The sequence below is a fragment of the Pinus tabuliformis genome, chromosome 1_2 (genome assembly GCF_031772625.1).
Source record: "Pinus tabuliformis cultivar Carrire ecotype Pingquan chromosome 1_2, CPIR1, whole genome shotgun sequence".
Lineage (NCBI taxonomy): Eukaryota > Viridiplantae > Streptophyta > Pinopsida > Pinales > Pinaceae > Pinus > Pinus tabuliformis.
The window spans coordinates 264905741-264924876 of record NC_142298.1 but is presented as its reverse complement, the minus strand read 5'-3'; the positions used below and the strand labels follow the sequence as shown (position 1 = coordinate 264924876).

General features: G+C 38.5%; 1 protein-coding gene across 4 annotated transcripts in view; it reads left to right on the top strand.

The window, feature by feature from the left end:
- The window catches only part of LOC149205368 (uncharacterized), a 260188-nt gene that overhangs the window by 100175 nt on the left and 140877 nt on the right, over positions 1-19136 (top strand). For 3 of the 4 annotated variants that reach the window (XM_089393457.1, XM_089393455.1, XM_089393454.1), the window contains exon 2: positions 16970-17073. In XM_089393457.1, coding sequence (XP_089249583.1) covers positions 16970-17073 — 104 coding nt within the window. The remainder of the gene's footprint in view (positions 1-16969; positions 17074-19136) is intronic. The other variant, XM_089393456.1, reaches the window with a different exon arrangement.

The window sequence follows — 19136 nt, the reverse complement described above, 5'->3', positions numbered from 1 at the left end:
TTTGCCTTTTGGATCTTAGAGCTAGATTCATGTTCAAGTGGCAATTCCACTTCTTTCATTTCTTACAAGAATTTCTACTAGAAACTCACTTCTTGTGGATCTCTTGATTTTCTTGAGCAGGGGTCTCTCTCTAGCATCCATTTGGTCCCTCCTTATCCCTTCAAGCAAGTCATCATGGATGATTTGTTTACCCCGTGTCATTTTACTGATTTTCTCCATGATATGTCGGAAGAGGCCATTCATAAATTGCCTTTGTTCTCGAGTGATGATTTAGTCGCTGTTAGAAACCATCTATGCAGGTTTACTCATCAAATATTGTAGTTCTCCCCAATATAAACATGAAGATGTCAAAATGCGTCTATTTGCCTTTTCTTTAGAGGGTGATGCTTTGAATTGGTTTAATAATTGTCCTGAAGATTCTTTCGCTTCTTTACAAGACATCATCAATGCTTTTACAGATAGATATGGTAATCGAGGTAGCTTGCCTTGTGCCCCTAAAATTATGCATTAGAATGAGAGTGATCTTGTAAAGGATCCAACTGTTAATGAAAGATTTCAAGACAATTCTCCATATCAGAATGTGCCATCCACTTGTACCGTTGTAGGACGAATCCATCATAGTGGAAAAGCAGGAACAAGTTATCAAATCAGTGTCGACAATGAAAGGGAGAATGATAAGCATCTTATAGAACTAAAGCAATTGGTTATAGACATGCAGTTTAGTCAAACACAACTGGTAAAAAATATGGGGCTTAATAAAAAAATTTATAACTGATTATGTCAAGGATATGAGAACTTTGTACACTCAACTGGAAAAACGTGATGAGGAGATGGAAATCATGAAAATTAAACACTCCGATCACGTAACCACTGTAGTAGAAAAGTGTGCTCAGAATATGGAGGATATGAGGACCGACATGTAGAGTTAGCACGCTAAGGAAATGGAAACCATGAAAGCTAATCATAACAGGGAAATTAATTCTATGCAAAGCAAGTTATTAGCCCTAGAGGAAAATATGACGATCATGGAATTTAATCATTCAAATCACGTGACTGCCATGGAAACAAGTTATCAAGAAGAAATAAGTTCGATTTAGAACAGATTGTCAACTATGGACAAAGAAATGACCATCACGAGATTCGATTATAATAATCAGTTAGCTATCATACAAGCAAATCATGAGAAAAAGATAAACTCTATGCAACATTGCTTGATGCCCATAAAAGCAGATAATGACAAAAGAGATTAATTCCCTCTAGTGAATGCATCCCTAGGATTTATGGGCTACCCAAGATCCATAAAGAAGGAGTCCCTCTCAGACCAATTGTCAATACAATTGGTTCCCCAACCTATGAGCTCGCTAAATACGTTGCAAGAATCCTCAGGCCCCTTGTCGGAAACACTGATTCTTTCATCAAGGACTCCCATGACTTTGTGAATCTCATTAAGAATGAGAAACTAGAGCGTGAGGACCTCCTTGTTAGCTTTGACGTAGTGTCCCTATTCACCAAGATTCCTCTTGAAGAAGCCATTCAAGTTATAAAAGAGGTTACTGATCCAGGGACTGCAAGATTGGCCGAAATCTGCTTGCGATCAACAGTGTTCACCTTCCAAGGAACATATTATGAGCAAACATCCGGTGTGGCAATGGGATCCCCCCTTTCACCGATCGTGGCCAACCTATACATGGAATATTTTGAAAAGAAGGCCCTAGATTCTTACCCTTTGAAACCAGCATGGTGGAAGAGATTCGTCGATGATACTAATATAAAATGGACTCATGGTAAAGCAGAGCTTGACAAGTTCTTTATTCACCTAAATTCCATCTCCCCAGAAATAAAATTCACTATGGAACTTGAAGAAAACATGAGCATCCCTTTTTTAGACATCCTCATCATGAGAAAAGATGATGGCTCCATAGGGCACAAAGTCTTCAGAAAGTCTACCCATACAGAGAACTACCTCCACGCTGACTCCCACCATCATCCAGCCCAGAAACTTGGTGTTCTAAACACTCTTGCCATCAGGGCCCTTCGAATTTCTGACGCTGATCATCTGGAGGAAGAAAAGAAGCATTTAGTCTCAACCTTTAAAGGTTTAGGCTACAAAGAAAATGAGATTAAAAGAGCAATTCAGAAAGCCGAGAAAAGGATGTTATCTCATGAACCTAAAACCCGAGATCAACCTGAGGGTGGTAGGGTTTTTCTCCCTTACATTCATGGAGTTACAGATAAGATTGCGAAAGTCCTAAGAAGGAATAACATAAGCACGCAATTCTCAGCCCCTGGAACAATTAGGCAAAGTATGAGATCAGTTAAGGATAATATTGATAAACAACAACTTAAAGGGGTCTATAAAATTGATTGCTCATGTGGGAAAAGCTACATTGGTGAAACAAGGCGCTCCCTACAGACCAGGCTCAAGGAACATGGAGCTGATATTAAAAATGAAAGGTCTCGTTCTTCCGCCCTCGTAGAACATTCATCAAAAACTAAGCACCATGTCCTCTTGGAAAATGCCTCCATTATCGCTAAGGAAGAGCAACACCATAAGCGAAAGATCAGAGAAGCTCTTGAAATTATCAAACACCCGCATAATCTCAACAGAGACAATGGTATGGAGATTAGTGGAAGCTGGTTTCCCCTAATCAGAAAAATTAACCCAATAACAGTATTATAATAATAATAATAATAACTCTCAATTAAACATTTACAATATTAATTAATTAAGTTTTTAATTTAATCACCCTTATTAATTTTATCTATTTTAATATAATAATAATTAACATTAAATATTTATTCTTTCAAAATAATTATAAAATTTAACCATTTTTAATTTTATAATTATTCTAATTAAGAATATAATTATCATTGTACTAAAAAATAATATAAATAAAAAATAAAAATAAAATAAATAATATATTATAATAAATATTAAATATCAAATTCTAATTTCTATATGCCAGGATTAATAATTTTTATTTAAGCATTATTTAATATTATTAATTCTTATTATTATTTTTATTAAATGAATTAATAATTATTATTAATAACATAATATTTCTATTAATAATTATTTCTCTTTATTATTATTAGATTAAAAAATAAAAAATAAATAAATAAATAAATAATAATAATAATCATTATATTTATTACGAATAATTATATTAATAATAATTAAATAATTATAATCATTTCAGTTAATTTTAGTATTAATATATATTATAATTAATATTACTAACTACTAATTATTATATTAATAACAATAATTAAAATAATAATAATCATTAATTTTGATAATTAATAGTTCTAATTACTAATTATTGTTTTAATAATAATAATTGATAATAAAAATAATTATAATCATTTCATTAATAATATATATTAATTAATATTACTTATTACTAATTATTATATTAATAAGGATTAAAGTAATAATAACCATTTCAATTATTAAAAAAAAAATAAAAAAAAATAAAAATAAATAAATAAATAAAAATAATAATAATAATAATTAATTAATTAATTAAATCAGAGGCAGCCGACTTCTCAAAAATGAGAGCCGACCTTCCCTCCTTTCTATTTAAACCCTAAAATCTGCTCTTCTTCTATCAAGCATTCTAGTTGTCCTGATGATGGATCCCGGTTGGGATTCGAAACGTTGGCAGAAAAAAGTTCTTACTGTGGATTCTCCGGTGACTAATTAAAAAATGACAAAGTAATAAAAAATATGGAAGCTAGTCAGACATGTCTTTAGAATAAGTTATTGACCATGGAGGAAAACCACGCCAAAGAAGTCAGTGCTATGAAGGATGAACACTCTACCCAGATGGATGCCATAACCATACAGGTACAGAAACTTCAACATCGATCAAAGGATGAAAGAAACAAGGAAACGTCAATAGATCATAAGCTTCCCTATCTGCTGCAGCAAGCTCCATCTTATTATGAGGAGATCATTTGTTCCATTGAAAAGTGGCTAATTGAAGGTGACTCAGATAAAACAACAATTGATAAGAATCAGATGCAAAATGAAGAAAGACATGTCATGCATACCCTACATACTTCATCCGAGAGTTGTGAAGCAGAATGTTCCACTTCATCTTTGATACAGCCTGCCACAAAGAGAAAACACAAGAGAAAGAGAATGAGAAAGCGATTTAACGCATTAGATGGCCGCGAGCAGCTTGATTTTCAAATAGGAAAAAATCCTACTGTGTGCAGGATTGAACATGGCACATCTGAGAAACAACTGACAGGTTTGCCTGAAAGCAGGCAAATGCTCAGTATGCACTATATTGAACGCATCTGTTGTGACGGGACATCTTTGTATTGTATTTCTAACCTTATGCCCTGTTATTTCAATATTTCATTTTGTAGTTAATAAATGAAGAGGTTATATCTTTCCTGTGCTTAACGTTATATGATGATTTTTTGGATGGACGCTACTTATGTTATATTGTGTGTTGCGTGGATGCAGATTCTAGATTCTCACATTCTTCCAGTGCAACAACGTGTCGCCAAGTAGAGCCAGATGTTGACCACTACGTGTCAATGACCCATAGCAGTACACCCCCTTTTTTCGCAAAAGGGATAATGCCTGATTGATGTGTTCGTGCTGTCCAGCTATCATCATCAGCTTGATCATCATCTTATAATGTAAACCCATTCTGCATGTGTATAATGTAAATAATCTCAGCAGATCCGTGTCGTGTATGTAATTACCTAGGTAAACCTACTTTTCTGGTGACGATCTACATTCCGGGAGGTTTTTTGTCTCACCGATCCATTCTCGAATGGTCGGCAGAGTTTTCCTTCAGCCTTACCCCAAAGCCAGAATGGATTTTGTCACTGGGATTTTAGGGGAGTTCTAGTGTTCTAGATCGAGTCTATGTAAAAGTGATTTGGGAATAATCCTAACTATTTGGTTAGGTTATTTTATTACAAATTGCTTGGTCTGCTGGATTATATTTGTGTTGCAGAATTGGGTAGTCTGTGAGGGTCTTTTGCAAATGGGTTTTCCCCTTGAGATGTAAAAAATGTAAAAATCATGATGTAAAGTGTCTTGAGGGTTGGAAAAATAATTTATCCCCTCATAGGTTAATTAATTAATTTTTTTGGCCAAATTAATTAAAATCCTAAGCCATTGAGTCGTGTGCTAAGCGAAAAGCTCTCGTGTAAATTTTCATTCGGATCATAAAGAAAGACTTTGGGGTTAATCTTCGCTGGTGTTATTCTTCGTGGAAATACTGTAAGATGTGTCGTTTTTCACGTGTAAATTTTTTTGGCCATTGATAATAGCTTCTGAAGAGTGATTTGATTACAGGTATCTTGCTCAGTCGCTGGGGTTTAAACGATAATTTAAATTTTGAATATAATAGTAGGTATCTCTATTTATCTGAATTTTATTATCATTTTCTCACTCTATTTTGATGGCTTGATTGAGTTTTGCAGGAAAATCTTGATTTTTAGATCATCGGGCGTTCAGGGAAGTTTTCAGTTGGACCAGCGAACTTTCGATCCGTGTTTTCTGAAGGGCCTAGATTAATTTGATTCTGGGCTTATCATAAGATATTTTTTATGGGTGCTGCATGAAGGCTTTTGAGCTTAGCACCTCCTTTAAAATTCAAAAAATTTAAATTTTTTCTGTGCCAAATTGATAGATCTGGCTGTTGAGAGCCTCAGATTATCAGATCTGGGAGTAGAGTGGGACTCACACTCCCTAGATCTGATAGATTTGTCATTCATGTACATAGATCTGTAATTATTTTTGGTTTTCTGACTTGGGTTTTTCTGGGTTTTTGTATATATCGTTTGGGTGTTTTATTGTTGTCTTGCAGCTACAGATCTAAGGAAGAAATCTACATAGAGTCCAGATCTAGGCCCTGGAGGGTAAGATCTGAATCTCTGGGGTTCATTAAAATCATTTTCCAGGGATATTATTCAGACATTTTGCAGTCCAGGGGTTTAAATTTAAATTCAGATTTGGAAATTTCGTGAGTGTTTCAGCGTTAAATCTGAAGCAAGTTGATTCAAAATTTTAAATTAAGATTTTTGGAAAATTATTAAAGAAGTTCTGGTGGATTTAAAGAGGTTCTGGGCCACCATTTTCGCTGATTAGTTTGTTGCCTGAGTTTTTGGGTTCGCTGTGCAATTTCGAAATTTTTTTTAAGCCCTTGCTGCCATATACCAGATCTGCATTATTCCTCAGTCCATTGGCCTATTCCTCTCTGTAGCATTCACTCTCATTGCTCCATCGTATATCCTCGGATCCTCCATGCATTCACGTTGCCATACCTTGCTTTGTCCACGACTTCAAACCTTGCAAAAATCGTTGCCATTCCTCAGCCATACTCCCCGTGGCTCCCTAACTCGCAACATCCTTCTAAACTTGATTTCCCTTCATCGATAAACATGCAGCCCCTCATACCTTTCCGCAAACTTCCATTCCCGCTTCCGCATACCTGCAAGCAAACCCTTCCTCCCATCTGCATAGCTTCTTCCCTTCATCCCGCTGCCCTGTAGCTGCCTACGCTGCTCCCGTCGCTGTCCATCTCTGCTACACCTCCAAGAGCTGCCTTAACCTGCAAAACGCTGGCTTAAATCGCTGTCCACTATCTATTCAAACTGCAACTTGCAGTCTTCTTCCACGGCTCCATCACAGCTCTATGCTCCTCATGTCTCTCTTTCCGTTGACCTTTTCTCCTCTCCCCGCGGCTGCAAACCCTTCTCGCCCTCCTTGTTGTCTGCCATCGAGTTTTCCTTTCCGCCGTCGGACCTGCACACAATACGCACAACAAAACTCAACACATTTCAATTTTAGTTTCATTTGTCATGTATGTGGGTCAGGTTACATTTTCGATCGATTATTTGGCATAGTTCAATTCCCTTTTTGTCTTTTGGCCTTTGATTTAATTTTTGTTTTAATCTTTTGATATTTATTTGTGACTTTGTTTTATTTACGTTTTTTGATTTATTTCTTTTTGCTTTGTCTCTGATTTTGATTTTTGGGTTTTCCTTTTATTTTCCATTTGCTTTTTTTATTTTGATTTTTTTATCAAAATTAAAAAAATATAAAAATCTTTAAAAAAAATCTAAAAAAACATTTAAAAATTTCTAAAATCATAAAAATTCAAAAAACGAAATAAACTAAATTAAATTAAAGGAATTGCGCTTAAACATTATAAATTTTTAATGTGGCCTATGGCCCATTAAAACTTCGATTCATTGACCCTTTGATTTATTCTTCAGTTATCATTAAAGTTATTGCCTAAGGAATAATTAAAATTTAAACTTGAAGTTCCTTAGTGTTATTTGGTGATTAAATGCGTTTTTGATATTTCTCTATTGTCAAGTGCGATAAATGTTTAAAATCGTATTGGCTATAGGAGAAAGTTGAATGTTCTAGATTTGAATTCCTAGAGAAAATCATTTGAAATCTGGAATCTCTTGCATGTTAAAGTTTTGGGCATTTATATTGATCATACTTGATTGTCAATGTTCGTCACACTGGTCTATAGTCGTTTTTATCTTGTGATCGTGTCTTATTCTAATCTATCTATCTCAATTGACCGAGACTCGCTTTAGATTCATCAAGTTGTTCATCATTAAAATCTCCTAGAGCCTGTGTTTCACAGGCTATCCTTATCTAATTACCTAAGGGACTACCCCCCTTGACTTGTCTAGAAGGGAGTCTAAACGGAGTGAGTAAGGATTAGAGTGACAACCCTTACTCTGAGCATTGTCGCGCTGCCTAGACATTCTATGCGACAACACAATGTGTATGTTTCGATATTTGCCGTAGGAAACTGCAAATAATATTGATTGATTAATTTAACAAATAGAAGAAACATTATTAGTTGCTGCAATAGGAATCATGGTCATCGAATTTTCACATTTGCTCCGACAACTCAACCTCTTTGAAGCAACTCGCACCACTGGGAAACTTGGCCTCTTTGCAGATAAAACCAATCTCCTATAAACTCTGGAAATCACTGTGAGTAATTTCCTTCGACAACCCTGTATTCAATCACTGCTGATATCTTTTGTTGAAAATGCAACAAGATGATGGAGCTTAGTGAAAAGAAGTCGCCTTCACTAAGTGGGCCTGCAGGCTATTTTTGGCGCAAAGTCTATTTTTAGACATATGGATCATGGTCTATGAGTTGCAGGATGCTATTTATGGATGATTGGTCATGTTGGTAAAAATAGATGGACCTCTATTTTTAGACATATGGGCGGAGTCTAGTTTTAGACTGCCAGTGTAAAAATAGAACAGTGGAATATTATTAGCTCTTAATAATATTTGGACTATAAACATTATCTTATCCTCTTGCAGCACTTCAGTTCGAGCTACGGATGTGGCACATGCAACTGCCAGAAGAAAATACGCTTTTCCTATGGGTTAGTTGAGCTATTGCATGATGGACTTCAGTTAGAACTCAAGTGATTGAGTTTGGTGGAGTTGATTGAGGAGTTGATGGAGTTGTGTTCAGTTTGACTTAGTTGAACTAGTTGTATTTAGTCTAACTGCCAAATACACTAGTGATGAGTGATGTGAATTAATTATTAATTAATTCACTAATTATTAACTCATAAATCAACTAAAGAATACATCAGTTAACTCAGTGCATGGACAGTTCAGTGGAGACAAGTGTTAGAGGTGGGTGAAAGGGTGAGCTACTATCAGTTGTGACTATAGCTGTGCATGAGATTTGCACAATCATTGATTGAGATTGCCAATGAGGATTGCGCAGTACAAGCAAAGGGAATTCGAACTTGGATATGATCTATTCTCAACTTGGATCGCGTAGTAGAGGCAGGCAAACAGTGGAGGAGATTTGAACCCGTGACTTGTTCAGGTCTGAGCTAGTTTGTGTGTAGCAGGTGGAGATAGTACTGAGTACCTGTGAGGAGTATTGTACTATGTATTGTTACAAGTTCTCTATCATTATAATATACAGATAATTGGGGGTTTTCAGCTGTATGCTTTCCCCATTACATACTGTGTTGATATGTGTGATTGATGTTTCAATTTGCGCATGCGATTGTTTTAATTCCGCAAATTGATGATCAACGTAGAGGAGGTTATGTATTATGCATGCATTCTGCAAATAGTGTATAATCAGGATAATCTCTGTGAATAAGTGTTATATTATTCAAAATTTCTACATGGTATCGGAGCGAAGTTGATCATCAGATCTATTATTTAGAAAGTGATTACATTTTATTTCTTCAGGCAGAGTCTGTAATCGGGCTAGGTAGCCTCTGGATTCATCCTTCTTTTGGAAGGTGAGATATCCGGTAAATGCCCATACAGTCAATCTCTGTACGAGAAATACTTTGTTCTCACGAATTTTAGATCAGAAGCGGTTGAGTTTTGAGCTGGTGGAATTCGAATTTGCAGCAGTGTTTTCTTGGTGTCGAAGTTGAAATGTCTTTCAACGGATTGTGATTGGAGTATGCCCTTGAAGGCAGCTCGAATTATATTGCATGGAAAGACATGATGGAGGTGGTGTTAGATGACAATGGGTTGAAGGAGCTCATAGATGCTGAGGTCTCAAAGCCTACTGATGCTGCTCATGTTGATGCTTGGCAAAAGAAGACAACAAAGTGTCGAAGGATTCTGTTGGAGGGCGTGAAGGATCACATTGTATCCAACCTGCATGGAAAGGCTTCTCCATACTTGATGTGGAAAGCGTTGACAGATTTATTCCAAAGCAAGAGCGACTAGAGGAAGTTGTCGTTCAAGGATAAACTCAGAAACATTAAGTGTGAGAAAGGAGACAGTATGCCCAAGTATCTCACGAAGTTCACCCAATGCCGGGATCAGCTGGGAAGTGTGGGGGTGACTGTCGATGATGAGGACTTGGTGAGCTTGGCTCTCCTTGGTCTTCCGAAGAGTTGGCATTCCTATCAGGACTCTGTCAATGGTCGGGAGAAATTGCCAGGATGGGAGAGACTTTGGTCTGATCTTGTGCAAGAGGAGATCAGGCGGAATACCAGGGATGGATCTTCATCAAAGGCATCTGATGAAGAAAATTGTGCTTTGGCTGCCAAAGCAAAGAAGGGGAAGAACAAGAAAGCTTCTCATTCCGGTGCGAAAGGCAAGAAGCAAGACATGTCCAAGGTGAAGTGCTTTCACTGTCACCAGCACGGACATTATGCCACAAATTGTCTGCAGAAGAAGAAAAATAAGCAAGCTGCTGGATCTGCAGCAGGAGAGGCCTTAGCCTCGCAATTTGAGCTGGATTTTTTGCTGATTGCATGCTTGGTATCAAGTGTGATGGGATCGGTATGGTTCTTGGACAGTGGTGCGTCTTTTCACATGACAGGAGATCAAGATTTGTTTTCTGATCTGGATGAGAAAGATCTTGGAGTGCACATTGAGATGGGCGATGATGGTAGATACAGTGCGACCGATATCGGTACCATTTCCTTTGAGAGGGAGTCTGGTAAACCCTTCGTATTGAAGGAAGTGATGCATGTTCCAGGATTGAAGAAGAATCTTATCTCTGTGGCGATGTTAGAAGACAAGGGATATGATGTTGTCTTCAGCGAGGGAAAGGCTTTCCTGCACAGTAAGACAACTGGAGAAACCCGGAAGATAGGGGTTCGAGTCAAGAACCTTTATCAATTGCATGTAGATGGCTGCGCAGCAATGGCATGCAAGGTAGAAGGATTGGTGAGTCGGGATGATGGCGAGCTGTGGCACCGGAGATTGGGCCACCTTCACCATGGAGCCTTGAAGATACTGTAGCAGATTTCTACTGGGCTTCCTAAAGGCACTCTTGCGCAGTCAGATCAGTGCAAGGGGTGTACTTTGGGAAAATTTGTGAAAGCCACCTTTCACGAGAAGGATAGTCGCGCCACGACGATCCTTGAGAGAATTCACACAGACGTGTGGACTTTTCTCAGTAGCTTTGACAGCAAAGCACAAGTACTATGTGACCTTTGTTGATGATTTCTCTCGAAAGTGCTGGATATTCTTCATGCAGAAGAAGAGTGAGACATACTCAAAGTTCTGTGAGTTCAAAGCACTGGTCGAGAAGGAATTGGGGAAGAAGGTGAAGGCTCTTAGGAGCGACAATGGTGGTGAATTCATCTCTGGCGAGTTCAAGGACTTATGCAGCGCAGAAGGGATTCGAAGAGAGCTCATAGCTCCCCATAACCCACAGCAGAATGGGGTCGCTGAGTGGAAGAACAGAATGATCGTGGGTGCTGCACGGGCGATGTTGCATGATCAGGGCCTACCCCTTCACTTGTGGGCGGAGGCATGCAATACTGTAGTATATTTGCAGAACCGTTGTCCTCACAAGATACTTGGCATGAGTACACCCGAGGAGGCTTATTCTGGTAAGAGGCCTGATATTTCCCATTTGAGGATTTTTGGTTCTCCTGTTTACATGCATGTGACGAAGGATGCCAGGAAGCAACTGGAGCTGACCGCAGAGGTTGGGATATTTGTGGGGTACACTGATCCGCCCCACAACTATCGTGTGTATTTGCCAGACAGTCACAAGACTGTTGTGCGACGGGATATCAAATTTCAGGAGGAGAAAGCCATGAAGTGTTCGCTTGAGAGGGAGCCACACTTCCATGCAGATGAGGAGCTATTAGTTCATAAGGATGAGCTTCAGGACGTGGATCAGCGACAAGATGAAGTTCATGGAGTGGAAGAGACCACTCATGCAGCACCAACCATCAGAGGGCGAAAGTGCACTACAGAAGCTGAGTGACTGGCTCAAGATGCAAAGAAGGTTGTAGGACCACCTACAGCACAGCACAGACAGAGACAGTCACCTGATCGGTACACTGGATACATGGCTCTTGTGAGCAAATGTGTCGTGACTGAGCCATCCTCTTTTGAGGAAGCTGTGGAGGATCCCGCATGGGTAGATGCCATGGTGGAAGGGTATGATTGGATTGTCAGAAACAGTGCATGGGAGATTGTCCCAAGACTGGAGGGGAAATCAGTGATGGGTTCGAGATGGATCTACAAAGTGAAGCAGGCAGCTGACGGGAGTGTGGAGAAGTACAAGGCAAGATTTGTTGCCCGAGGCTTCTCACAGATAGAGGGGATAGATTATGAGGAGACCTTTGCACCTGTCGCAAGGTATTCTTCCATACGGACGATTCTTGCTCTCTCAGCGCAGATGGGGTGGCACATTCATTAGATGGATGTGAAGACTGCGTTCTTCAACGGAGTCATTGAGGAGGAGGTGTACATAGAGCAGCCCGAAGGTTCCGAGATCTTCAGCAGCGAGTCGCATGTGTGCAGGCTCAAGAGAGCGCTGTATGGGTTGAAACTAGCATCTCGTGCTTGGTACACACGGATAGACAATTATTTCACCGGACTTGGATTCTCCAAGAGTGAGGTGGATGCTAACCTATACCAGATTGTGGTGGAGGGTAAGTTGCTGATCGTTGTACTTTATGTAGATGATTTGATTTTGACGGGAGATGAGCTGTTGATACTTTCATGCAAGGAGGATCTTGCTAGAGAGTTTGAGATGAAGGACTTGGGCCTCCTTCATTATTTCCTGGGATTGGAAATTTGGCAGCGCAGTGATGAACTATTTGTTTCTCAGGGTAAGTATGCCCGGGAGATACTGGAGAAGTTCAACATGCATGGCTGCAAGCCTGTTGATACTCCTCTTCCTGGAGGTTGGAGGAAGGAGGATGCTACTTCAGCGGAGGTAGTGGATGCCACTGTTTATCGACAGTTGGTGGGGTCGCTTATGTATCTGGTCAATACACGACCCGATATATGCTATGCTGTTAACCAGCTTTCACAAGCTATGGTTAAGCCAACCAAGCTCTTATGGAAGGCAGGCAAGCATGTATTGCGTTATCTCAGAGGCACATCGGGATATGGATTGTGGTACAGACAGGAGGATGAGGTGAAGCTATGTGGCTTCACGGATGTAGATTGGGCAGGGAGCCCAACGGATAGAAAGAGCACATCTGGAGGGATCTTCAGTATCGGGTCGACAACAGTTTCTTGGTACAACAGGAAGCAGAGATCCGTGGCACTCAGTTCAACAGAGGCCGAGTATATGGCAGCAAGTTTGGCTGCATGCGAGGCTATATGGATGAGGAAGATCCTGGTCGGGTTGTTCGGGTTACACTTGGAGCCTACTGTGATTTATTGTGATACCCAGAGTTGATTAAACTCTTGGCTAATCCAGTATTTCATGATAGATCCAAGCACATCGACATTCGGTACCATCATATCAGAGATTGTGTGCAGCGGAGAATCATGTTACTTTTATACATTCCCACGGAGGATCAGGATGCTGATATCTTGACGAAGGCGCTCACTAGGAGCAAATTCGAATACCACAGAGGCAAGATAGGGGTTGCAGATAATCCATATCTTGTTGAGAGGGAGTGTTGAAAATGCAACAAGATGATGGAGCTTAGTGAAAAGAAGTCGCCTTCACTAAGTGGGCCCGCTGGCTATTTTTGGCGCAAAGTCTATTTTTAGACCATGTCTATTTTTAGACATATGGATCATGGTCTATGAGTTGCAGGATGCTATTTATGGATGATTGGTCATGTTGGTAAAAATAGATGGACCTTTATGTTTAGACATATGGGTGGAGTCTATTTTTAGACTGCCAGTGTAAAAATAGAACAGTCGAATATTATTAGCTCTTAATAATATTTGGACTATAAACATTATCTTATCCTCTAAAGCACTTCCGTTCGAGCTACGGATGTGGCACATGCAACTGCCAGAAGAAAATACGCTTTTCCTATGGGTTAGTTGAGCTATTGCATGATGGACTTCAGTTAGAACTCAAGTGATTGAGTTTGGTGGAGTTGATTGAGGAGTTGATGGAGTTGTGTTCAGTTTGACTTAGTTGAACTAGTTGTATTTAGTCTAACTGCCAAATACACTAGTGATGAGTGATGTGAATTAATTATTAATTAGTTCACTAATTATTAACTCATAAATCAACTAAAGAATACATCAGTTAACTCAGTGCATGGACAGTTCGGTGGAGACAAGTGTTAGAGGTGGGTGAAAGGGTGAGACTACTATCAGTTGTGACTATAGCTGTGCATGAGATTTGCACAATCATTGATTGAGATTGCCAATGAGGATTGCGCAGTACAAGCAAAGGGAATTCGAACTTGGATCTGATCTATTCTCAACTTGGATTGCGTAGTAGAGGCAGGCAAACAGTGGAGGAGATTTGAACCCGTGACTTGTTCAGATCTGAGCTAGTTTGTGTGTAGCAGGTGGAGATAGTACTAAGTACTTGTGAGGAGTATTGTACTATGTATTGTTATATGTTCTCTATCATTATAATATACAGATAGTTGGGGGTTTTCAGTTGTATGCTTTCCCCATTACATATTGTGTTGATATGTGTGATTGATGTTTCAATGTGCGCATGCGATTGTTTTAATTCCACAAATTGATGATCAACGTAGAGGAGGTTATGTATTATGCATGCATTCCGCAAATAGTGTATAATCAGGATAATCTCTGTGAATAAGTGTTATATTATTCAAAATTTCTACATCTTCTAGTGCCCTCATGCTACCATTGCGCCCTTGCTATCACTACAAATCTGTGTCTCTGATCTATCTGGTTGTTCTCTAAGTGCCCATAGATTTCCTCTTATAATCTCTCGTTGAGCAATCAACAACCACAATCTAATCTCAATCGATGGCTAAGATCATCTTGATCCTATCAAATGATTTTTCTAGAAGTCACTAGAGGGAAATCGATTTACCTCAATTAATCCCGATTAATTAATCCATTTCCCTAAGTTAGACTTAGGAAAATTAATAAACTGGCTAATTAATTCTAATTAAGGTAATTTTCCTTAGAAACTTTTTCTGGGTATTGGAGAAAATTAATCCACTGTGTTCCTTAGCCTCATAGACACAATCTGAGACTAGAACACTTGTTTGAGCTACATAAACTAACAATTAAACCTACATATCTAGTTTGACTAGCTCACCCTTAACCATACCTAGTAATACAATAAAAGAAAAAAGAATATGTCCTTACCCATCATTACAAGTTTTAATGATACATGAGCCATGGCTTCATGTACAAATTACATTAATAATTCCAACACTCACCAAAACTTCTTGTAAGACTTGTTTGTTTGTATATTGTTCAATAGATTGATTGTTGCAAGTAATAATGATACATGAGCCCCAACCATATATACAAATTACACTAATGATTCCAACACTCACCAAAACTTCATGTAAACTTTGACTTATTTGCTAGTATATTGTTTATTAAATTGATTATTGAATCTAGTTCTTTGGTGTCTTTGAATTTCATTCCTTCTTTATGGAGGCTGGATTTTCTTTCTGAATGATCTCCCAGAGGGCACAAATCTGTCAAACGAGTTTAGCATTGTTTAATGAGCATCAACCACTTTGTTATTAGACCTTAATCATACGGTGCTACTATCCTGTTCAATATTCAAATGTATCTTGTATCCACATTTGACATGTGGATACACATAGTATGTGGGCCCCACATGTTTGACATGCATGGGATATGTGTCTTGTGCAAGACACATATCCCATGGTGTTGGACTTGCAAAACTTACATGTACCCATGCGCTCAACATGTAGGGGGCTAAGCAATGCCTTGAAACAAAATTTTAGGGTTTCAGAGTGTTAAAAGTTAAAACAATGCACCAAAACAAATATTTATGGTTTCAAATTTGTTATAAAGATGTGTTTAAGCCAATAAATCATTCGACATTTCACCATTTGATGTAGTACTATTTTCTAAATGTTCAAAAAGGTTACTTATGTGTGTCTATATTTCATTCTATTTTTTTCAAATTATATAGTTTTTTATGTATCCTGCATATCCTGTTTTGGGAGGTCTACATACTGCGTATCCAATATGCATATCTCGTATGCCTGTGTCATGTGAATTAGCTTATGTGTCATTTATTCCTATTCATTATTGTTAAGCCTCCTTTTCCTTCATGTTCTGTTTCAAACTTTAGTAAAACCAATCAACAATGAATGTTCAAACTCACAGGTTTATTTCTTGTACTTCTGTGCTTGTGATATGAGTCTCAAAGTTGGCAATGACTGAGTACCCAAATCATATTTTTCTTTGTGGAAATGGTTTGTTTAGCTGGAACTTGCATCTTTAGATGTTTTGGAGATTCTATGATTCTCTGTAATAAACATAGAAGACCCGTTTCATACATAGCAAACAACCTTTGATAAGTTCACTAGTTTTAACAGCAGATGATCTTTAACAAAATTCTATTCTCTCAATGGCAACACTGAATTGTCAACTGCAAATCATTAGGGAATTCCGAGGTCAAAATTGGCCCTCAAAAGAAAAAAACTTGTTATCAATAATCAACTTTAAAATAATCAACAGTATTCAAGATGATGATGTCAACCATAAGGTTAAATATCTTTGGAGGGGAAGGAAGAAAACTACCTTTATAAATCATATTTTTGACCTTTCTATTTATAGATTTAGTCAAATTTCAAGTGTAGGTGGTAGTTGGATGCAGAATTGCATCCAATGAGTACCCACTATGCATAGTTTTGATAGGCCCTCAGTGTGGGTCTATCAAAAATATGCATAGTGAGTACTCATTGGATGCAAAATTTAACTCCACATCCATTCACTGCCTACGCTTGAGTAACCTATAAAGAGTTAAGTCAAAAATATGATTTCAAATCATAATTTTCTTCTCCCTTTTAAAATTCACAACTTTTATTTTATTATTTTAACTATTATTTTATTAGTTTCCTTATGAGGCTCATCTTAGACCTCAAATATCCCCTAATGATATGTGGAATTCATAAATATTTTGCATATCTAATATCCAAAACACCTGAAAAATAAACCACATTAGAACAAGGGGCTTTCATTTGGAATCGTGTATATTATGTCACTTGTTCATTAACAAATGCCTGATATGGTGGTTGACATATAATAAATTGACAGGGTTTTGTGATGCGACAGCTGCTTTAAAGTATGATAAAGAAGATCACCTTAAAGGACTAAGCAAAGGCAGTGTTGAACCTCTTGTCAAATTGGTTCTTGTACAGGTATTCCTGACTATATTGCCAGATATCCAGGTTTTGATTTTTGATTTTAAATTACTTCCATTGCAAATTATCATACAGCCAGGAAAAGCCAAAGCCAAGGAAAATTCTTTATGGGGCACCTGAAAAGGTAGACGTCAAACATCTCCAATTGTCTTCAATGGATTCATGGCTTCACATCTGCACTGTAGAACTAGAAGGAACTTCTGCTCGGATTGGCCATGCCTTGAATATTAGCAAGATAAAATGATCTAGGTCGAAGATACTTTGATTTTTTTTATAGATCTAAGATAAAGCTCAACAAGATGGAAAAATGATTTTATTGATAGGAAAATATAATTACAGAACACTCATTCTAAGAGCTGTTGCAACCAGCAAGTAACAAATTGGGGATTGGACTACGTTAGTCATTTAATCAGAATTGGAATGGTCACAATATTCCATGCACAATCATTGATATAGAATTCGAAGACTAGAAAGATAGAGCACAGACAAAAGGGTGCTTAGAAGACAATTGACTCTAACGCTGATGAATATTTGCAGACATTATGATCACCAATGGCATGACACCAAATGTGTGCTGCGTTGTACTCAACTCTAAAATTTCATCCTAGACGTGGACTCTCAAGAATTCACTTTTGAATGCTCCATATGAGGAGGCTTGGGCTTTATTTATAGTTTTTACATCAAGTATCTAGTAATAATCAGGTTCTAGGAACAAATTACCAACATTTGCTCATCTGGGAATCTTGGTACATAATATGGCTGCTGGCATGCAGACCAAAAGACAAATGTCAGTCATGTGAGCCTCGACAACTTCGAGCGGGCAAGTGGGGACAACCACTTGTTATCTTGCCTTGTGAGGTCTCTGTCTATCCTTGACAGATACACTATAAGGGGATAATCTGATATGAAAGATCCACACTAACTGGAGGCAACATCATTATTTTTGGCCTTGTTCAGTGCTGCGGTGGAGCGCTCCCCCCCGTGCTTCCCCCTGGTTCCCACTCCCGATTCACAACTGTTTGGGAGTGCACTCCCGCAAAAAAAAATCCGCTTCCTAGCTTTTCTTCGCCAATTTTTTTTCGCAAAGACGTTCTTGGACCAGAATTTATGAGTACAATAAACTGTCGCCAAACTGACGATTCTATCTGAGAGAAATATTGGCAAAAATATACTGAGGGATTTTACCCTCTCTCCAAGCAATCTCGACATCTGACTACCTCTGAAAAGCAAGCCGCCCAAACCCCGCAGGCCCTGCGCAGAGCCTCTCACGTTCAGCGTAGAACTGATGCTAATCAAGCCATCCTACCTACCGCTGATTGGGAAAATGTCTCTCCGGCACTCTAGAAAATCCTCCCGGCCTCTGGAACTGAAAATGACCTTCCCTTCAGTCAAATTGAACTGCCTATTGTGATGCTCTGTGCAACCCCTGTGCAACCTCCCGGAGATAAATTTCGGCCTCCTCTTTCTGACTCTCTGGAATTGGAAACTTGTTCGGAATATTGCTATGCTGCCCCTTTGCCACCTGTTACTCGCCCATTGGCTTGATCTCCACTGCTGAATCACTCCTGCTACTAGAAATTCAAATTGCCTAGGCAACTGGGTATTTACACTAGTGCGTTCTCCATCTACCAATCGACCTCTTCTTATAATCTCCAGTTGGGACTCCAATGACTACAATTAAAACTTAATCGATGGTTGAGATCATCTCCAAGTCGATCTGTGTGAGTTTCTAGAGAATTCTCACCTCTCTCAGTTAATTACTATTAATTAACCATTTTTCGTAAGTTAGACTTAAGAATTTTTTTAATTATGGTCAATTAATTTAATTAAGCCATCCCTAGGTGGAATTTCCAGAAACGATTTATGGGTTTTGGAAAACTCATGTGTTTTAGCCTCTCTACAAAGTATTGTGACCAAAACACCATCCGATGCTACAAAAACTAACAGTTGCTGGAGCAGATGCACGGGTGAGTGACGGTTTGAGCAATAACCGAGGGTTCATGGAGTTAATTTCAAGTTGGAGCTAGAGGTTGCAAACTACGAGTTGGAGTAGGTGGTCG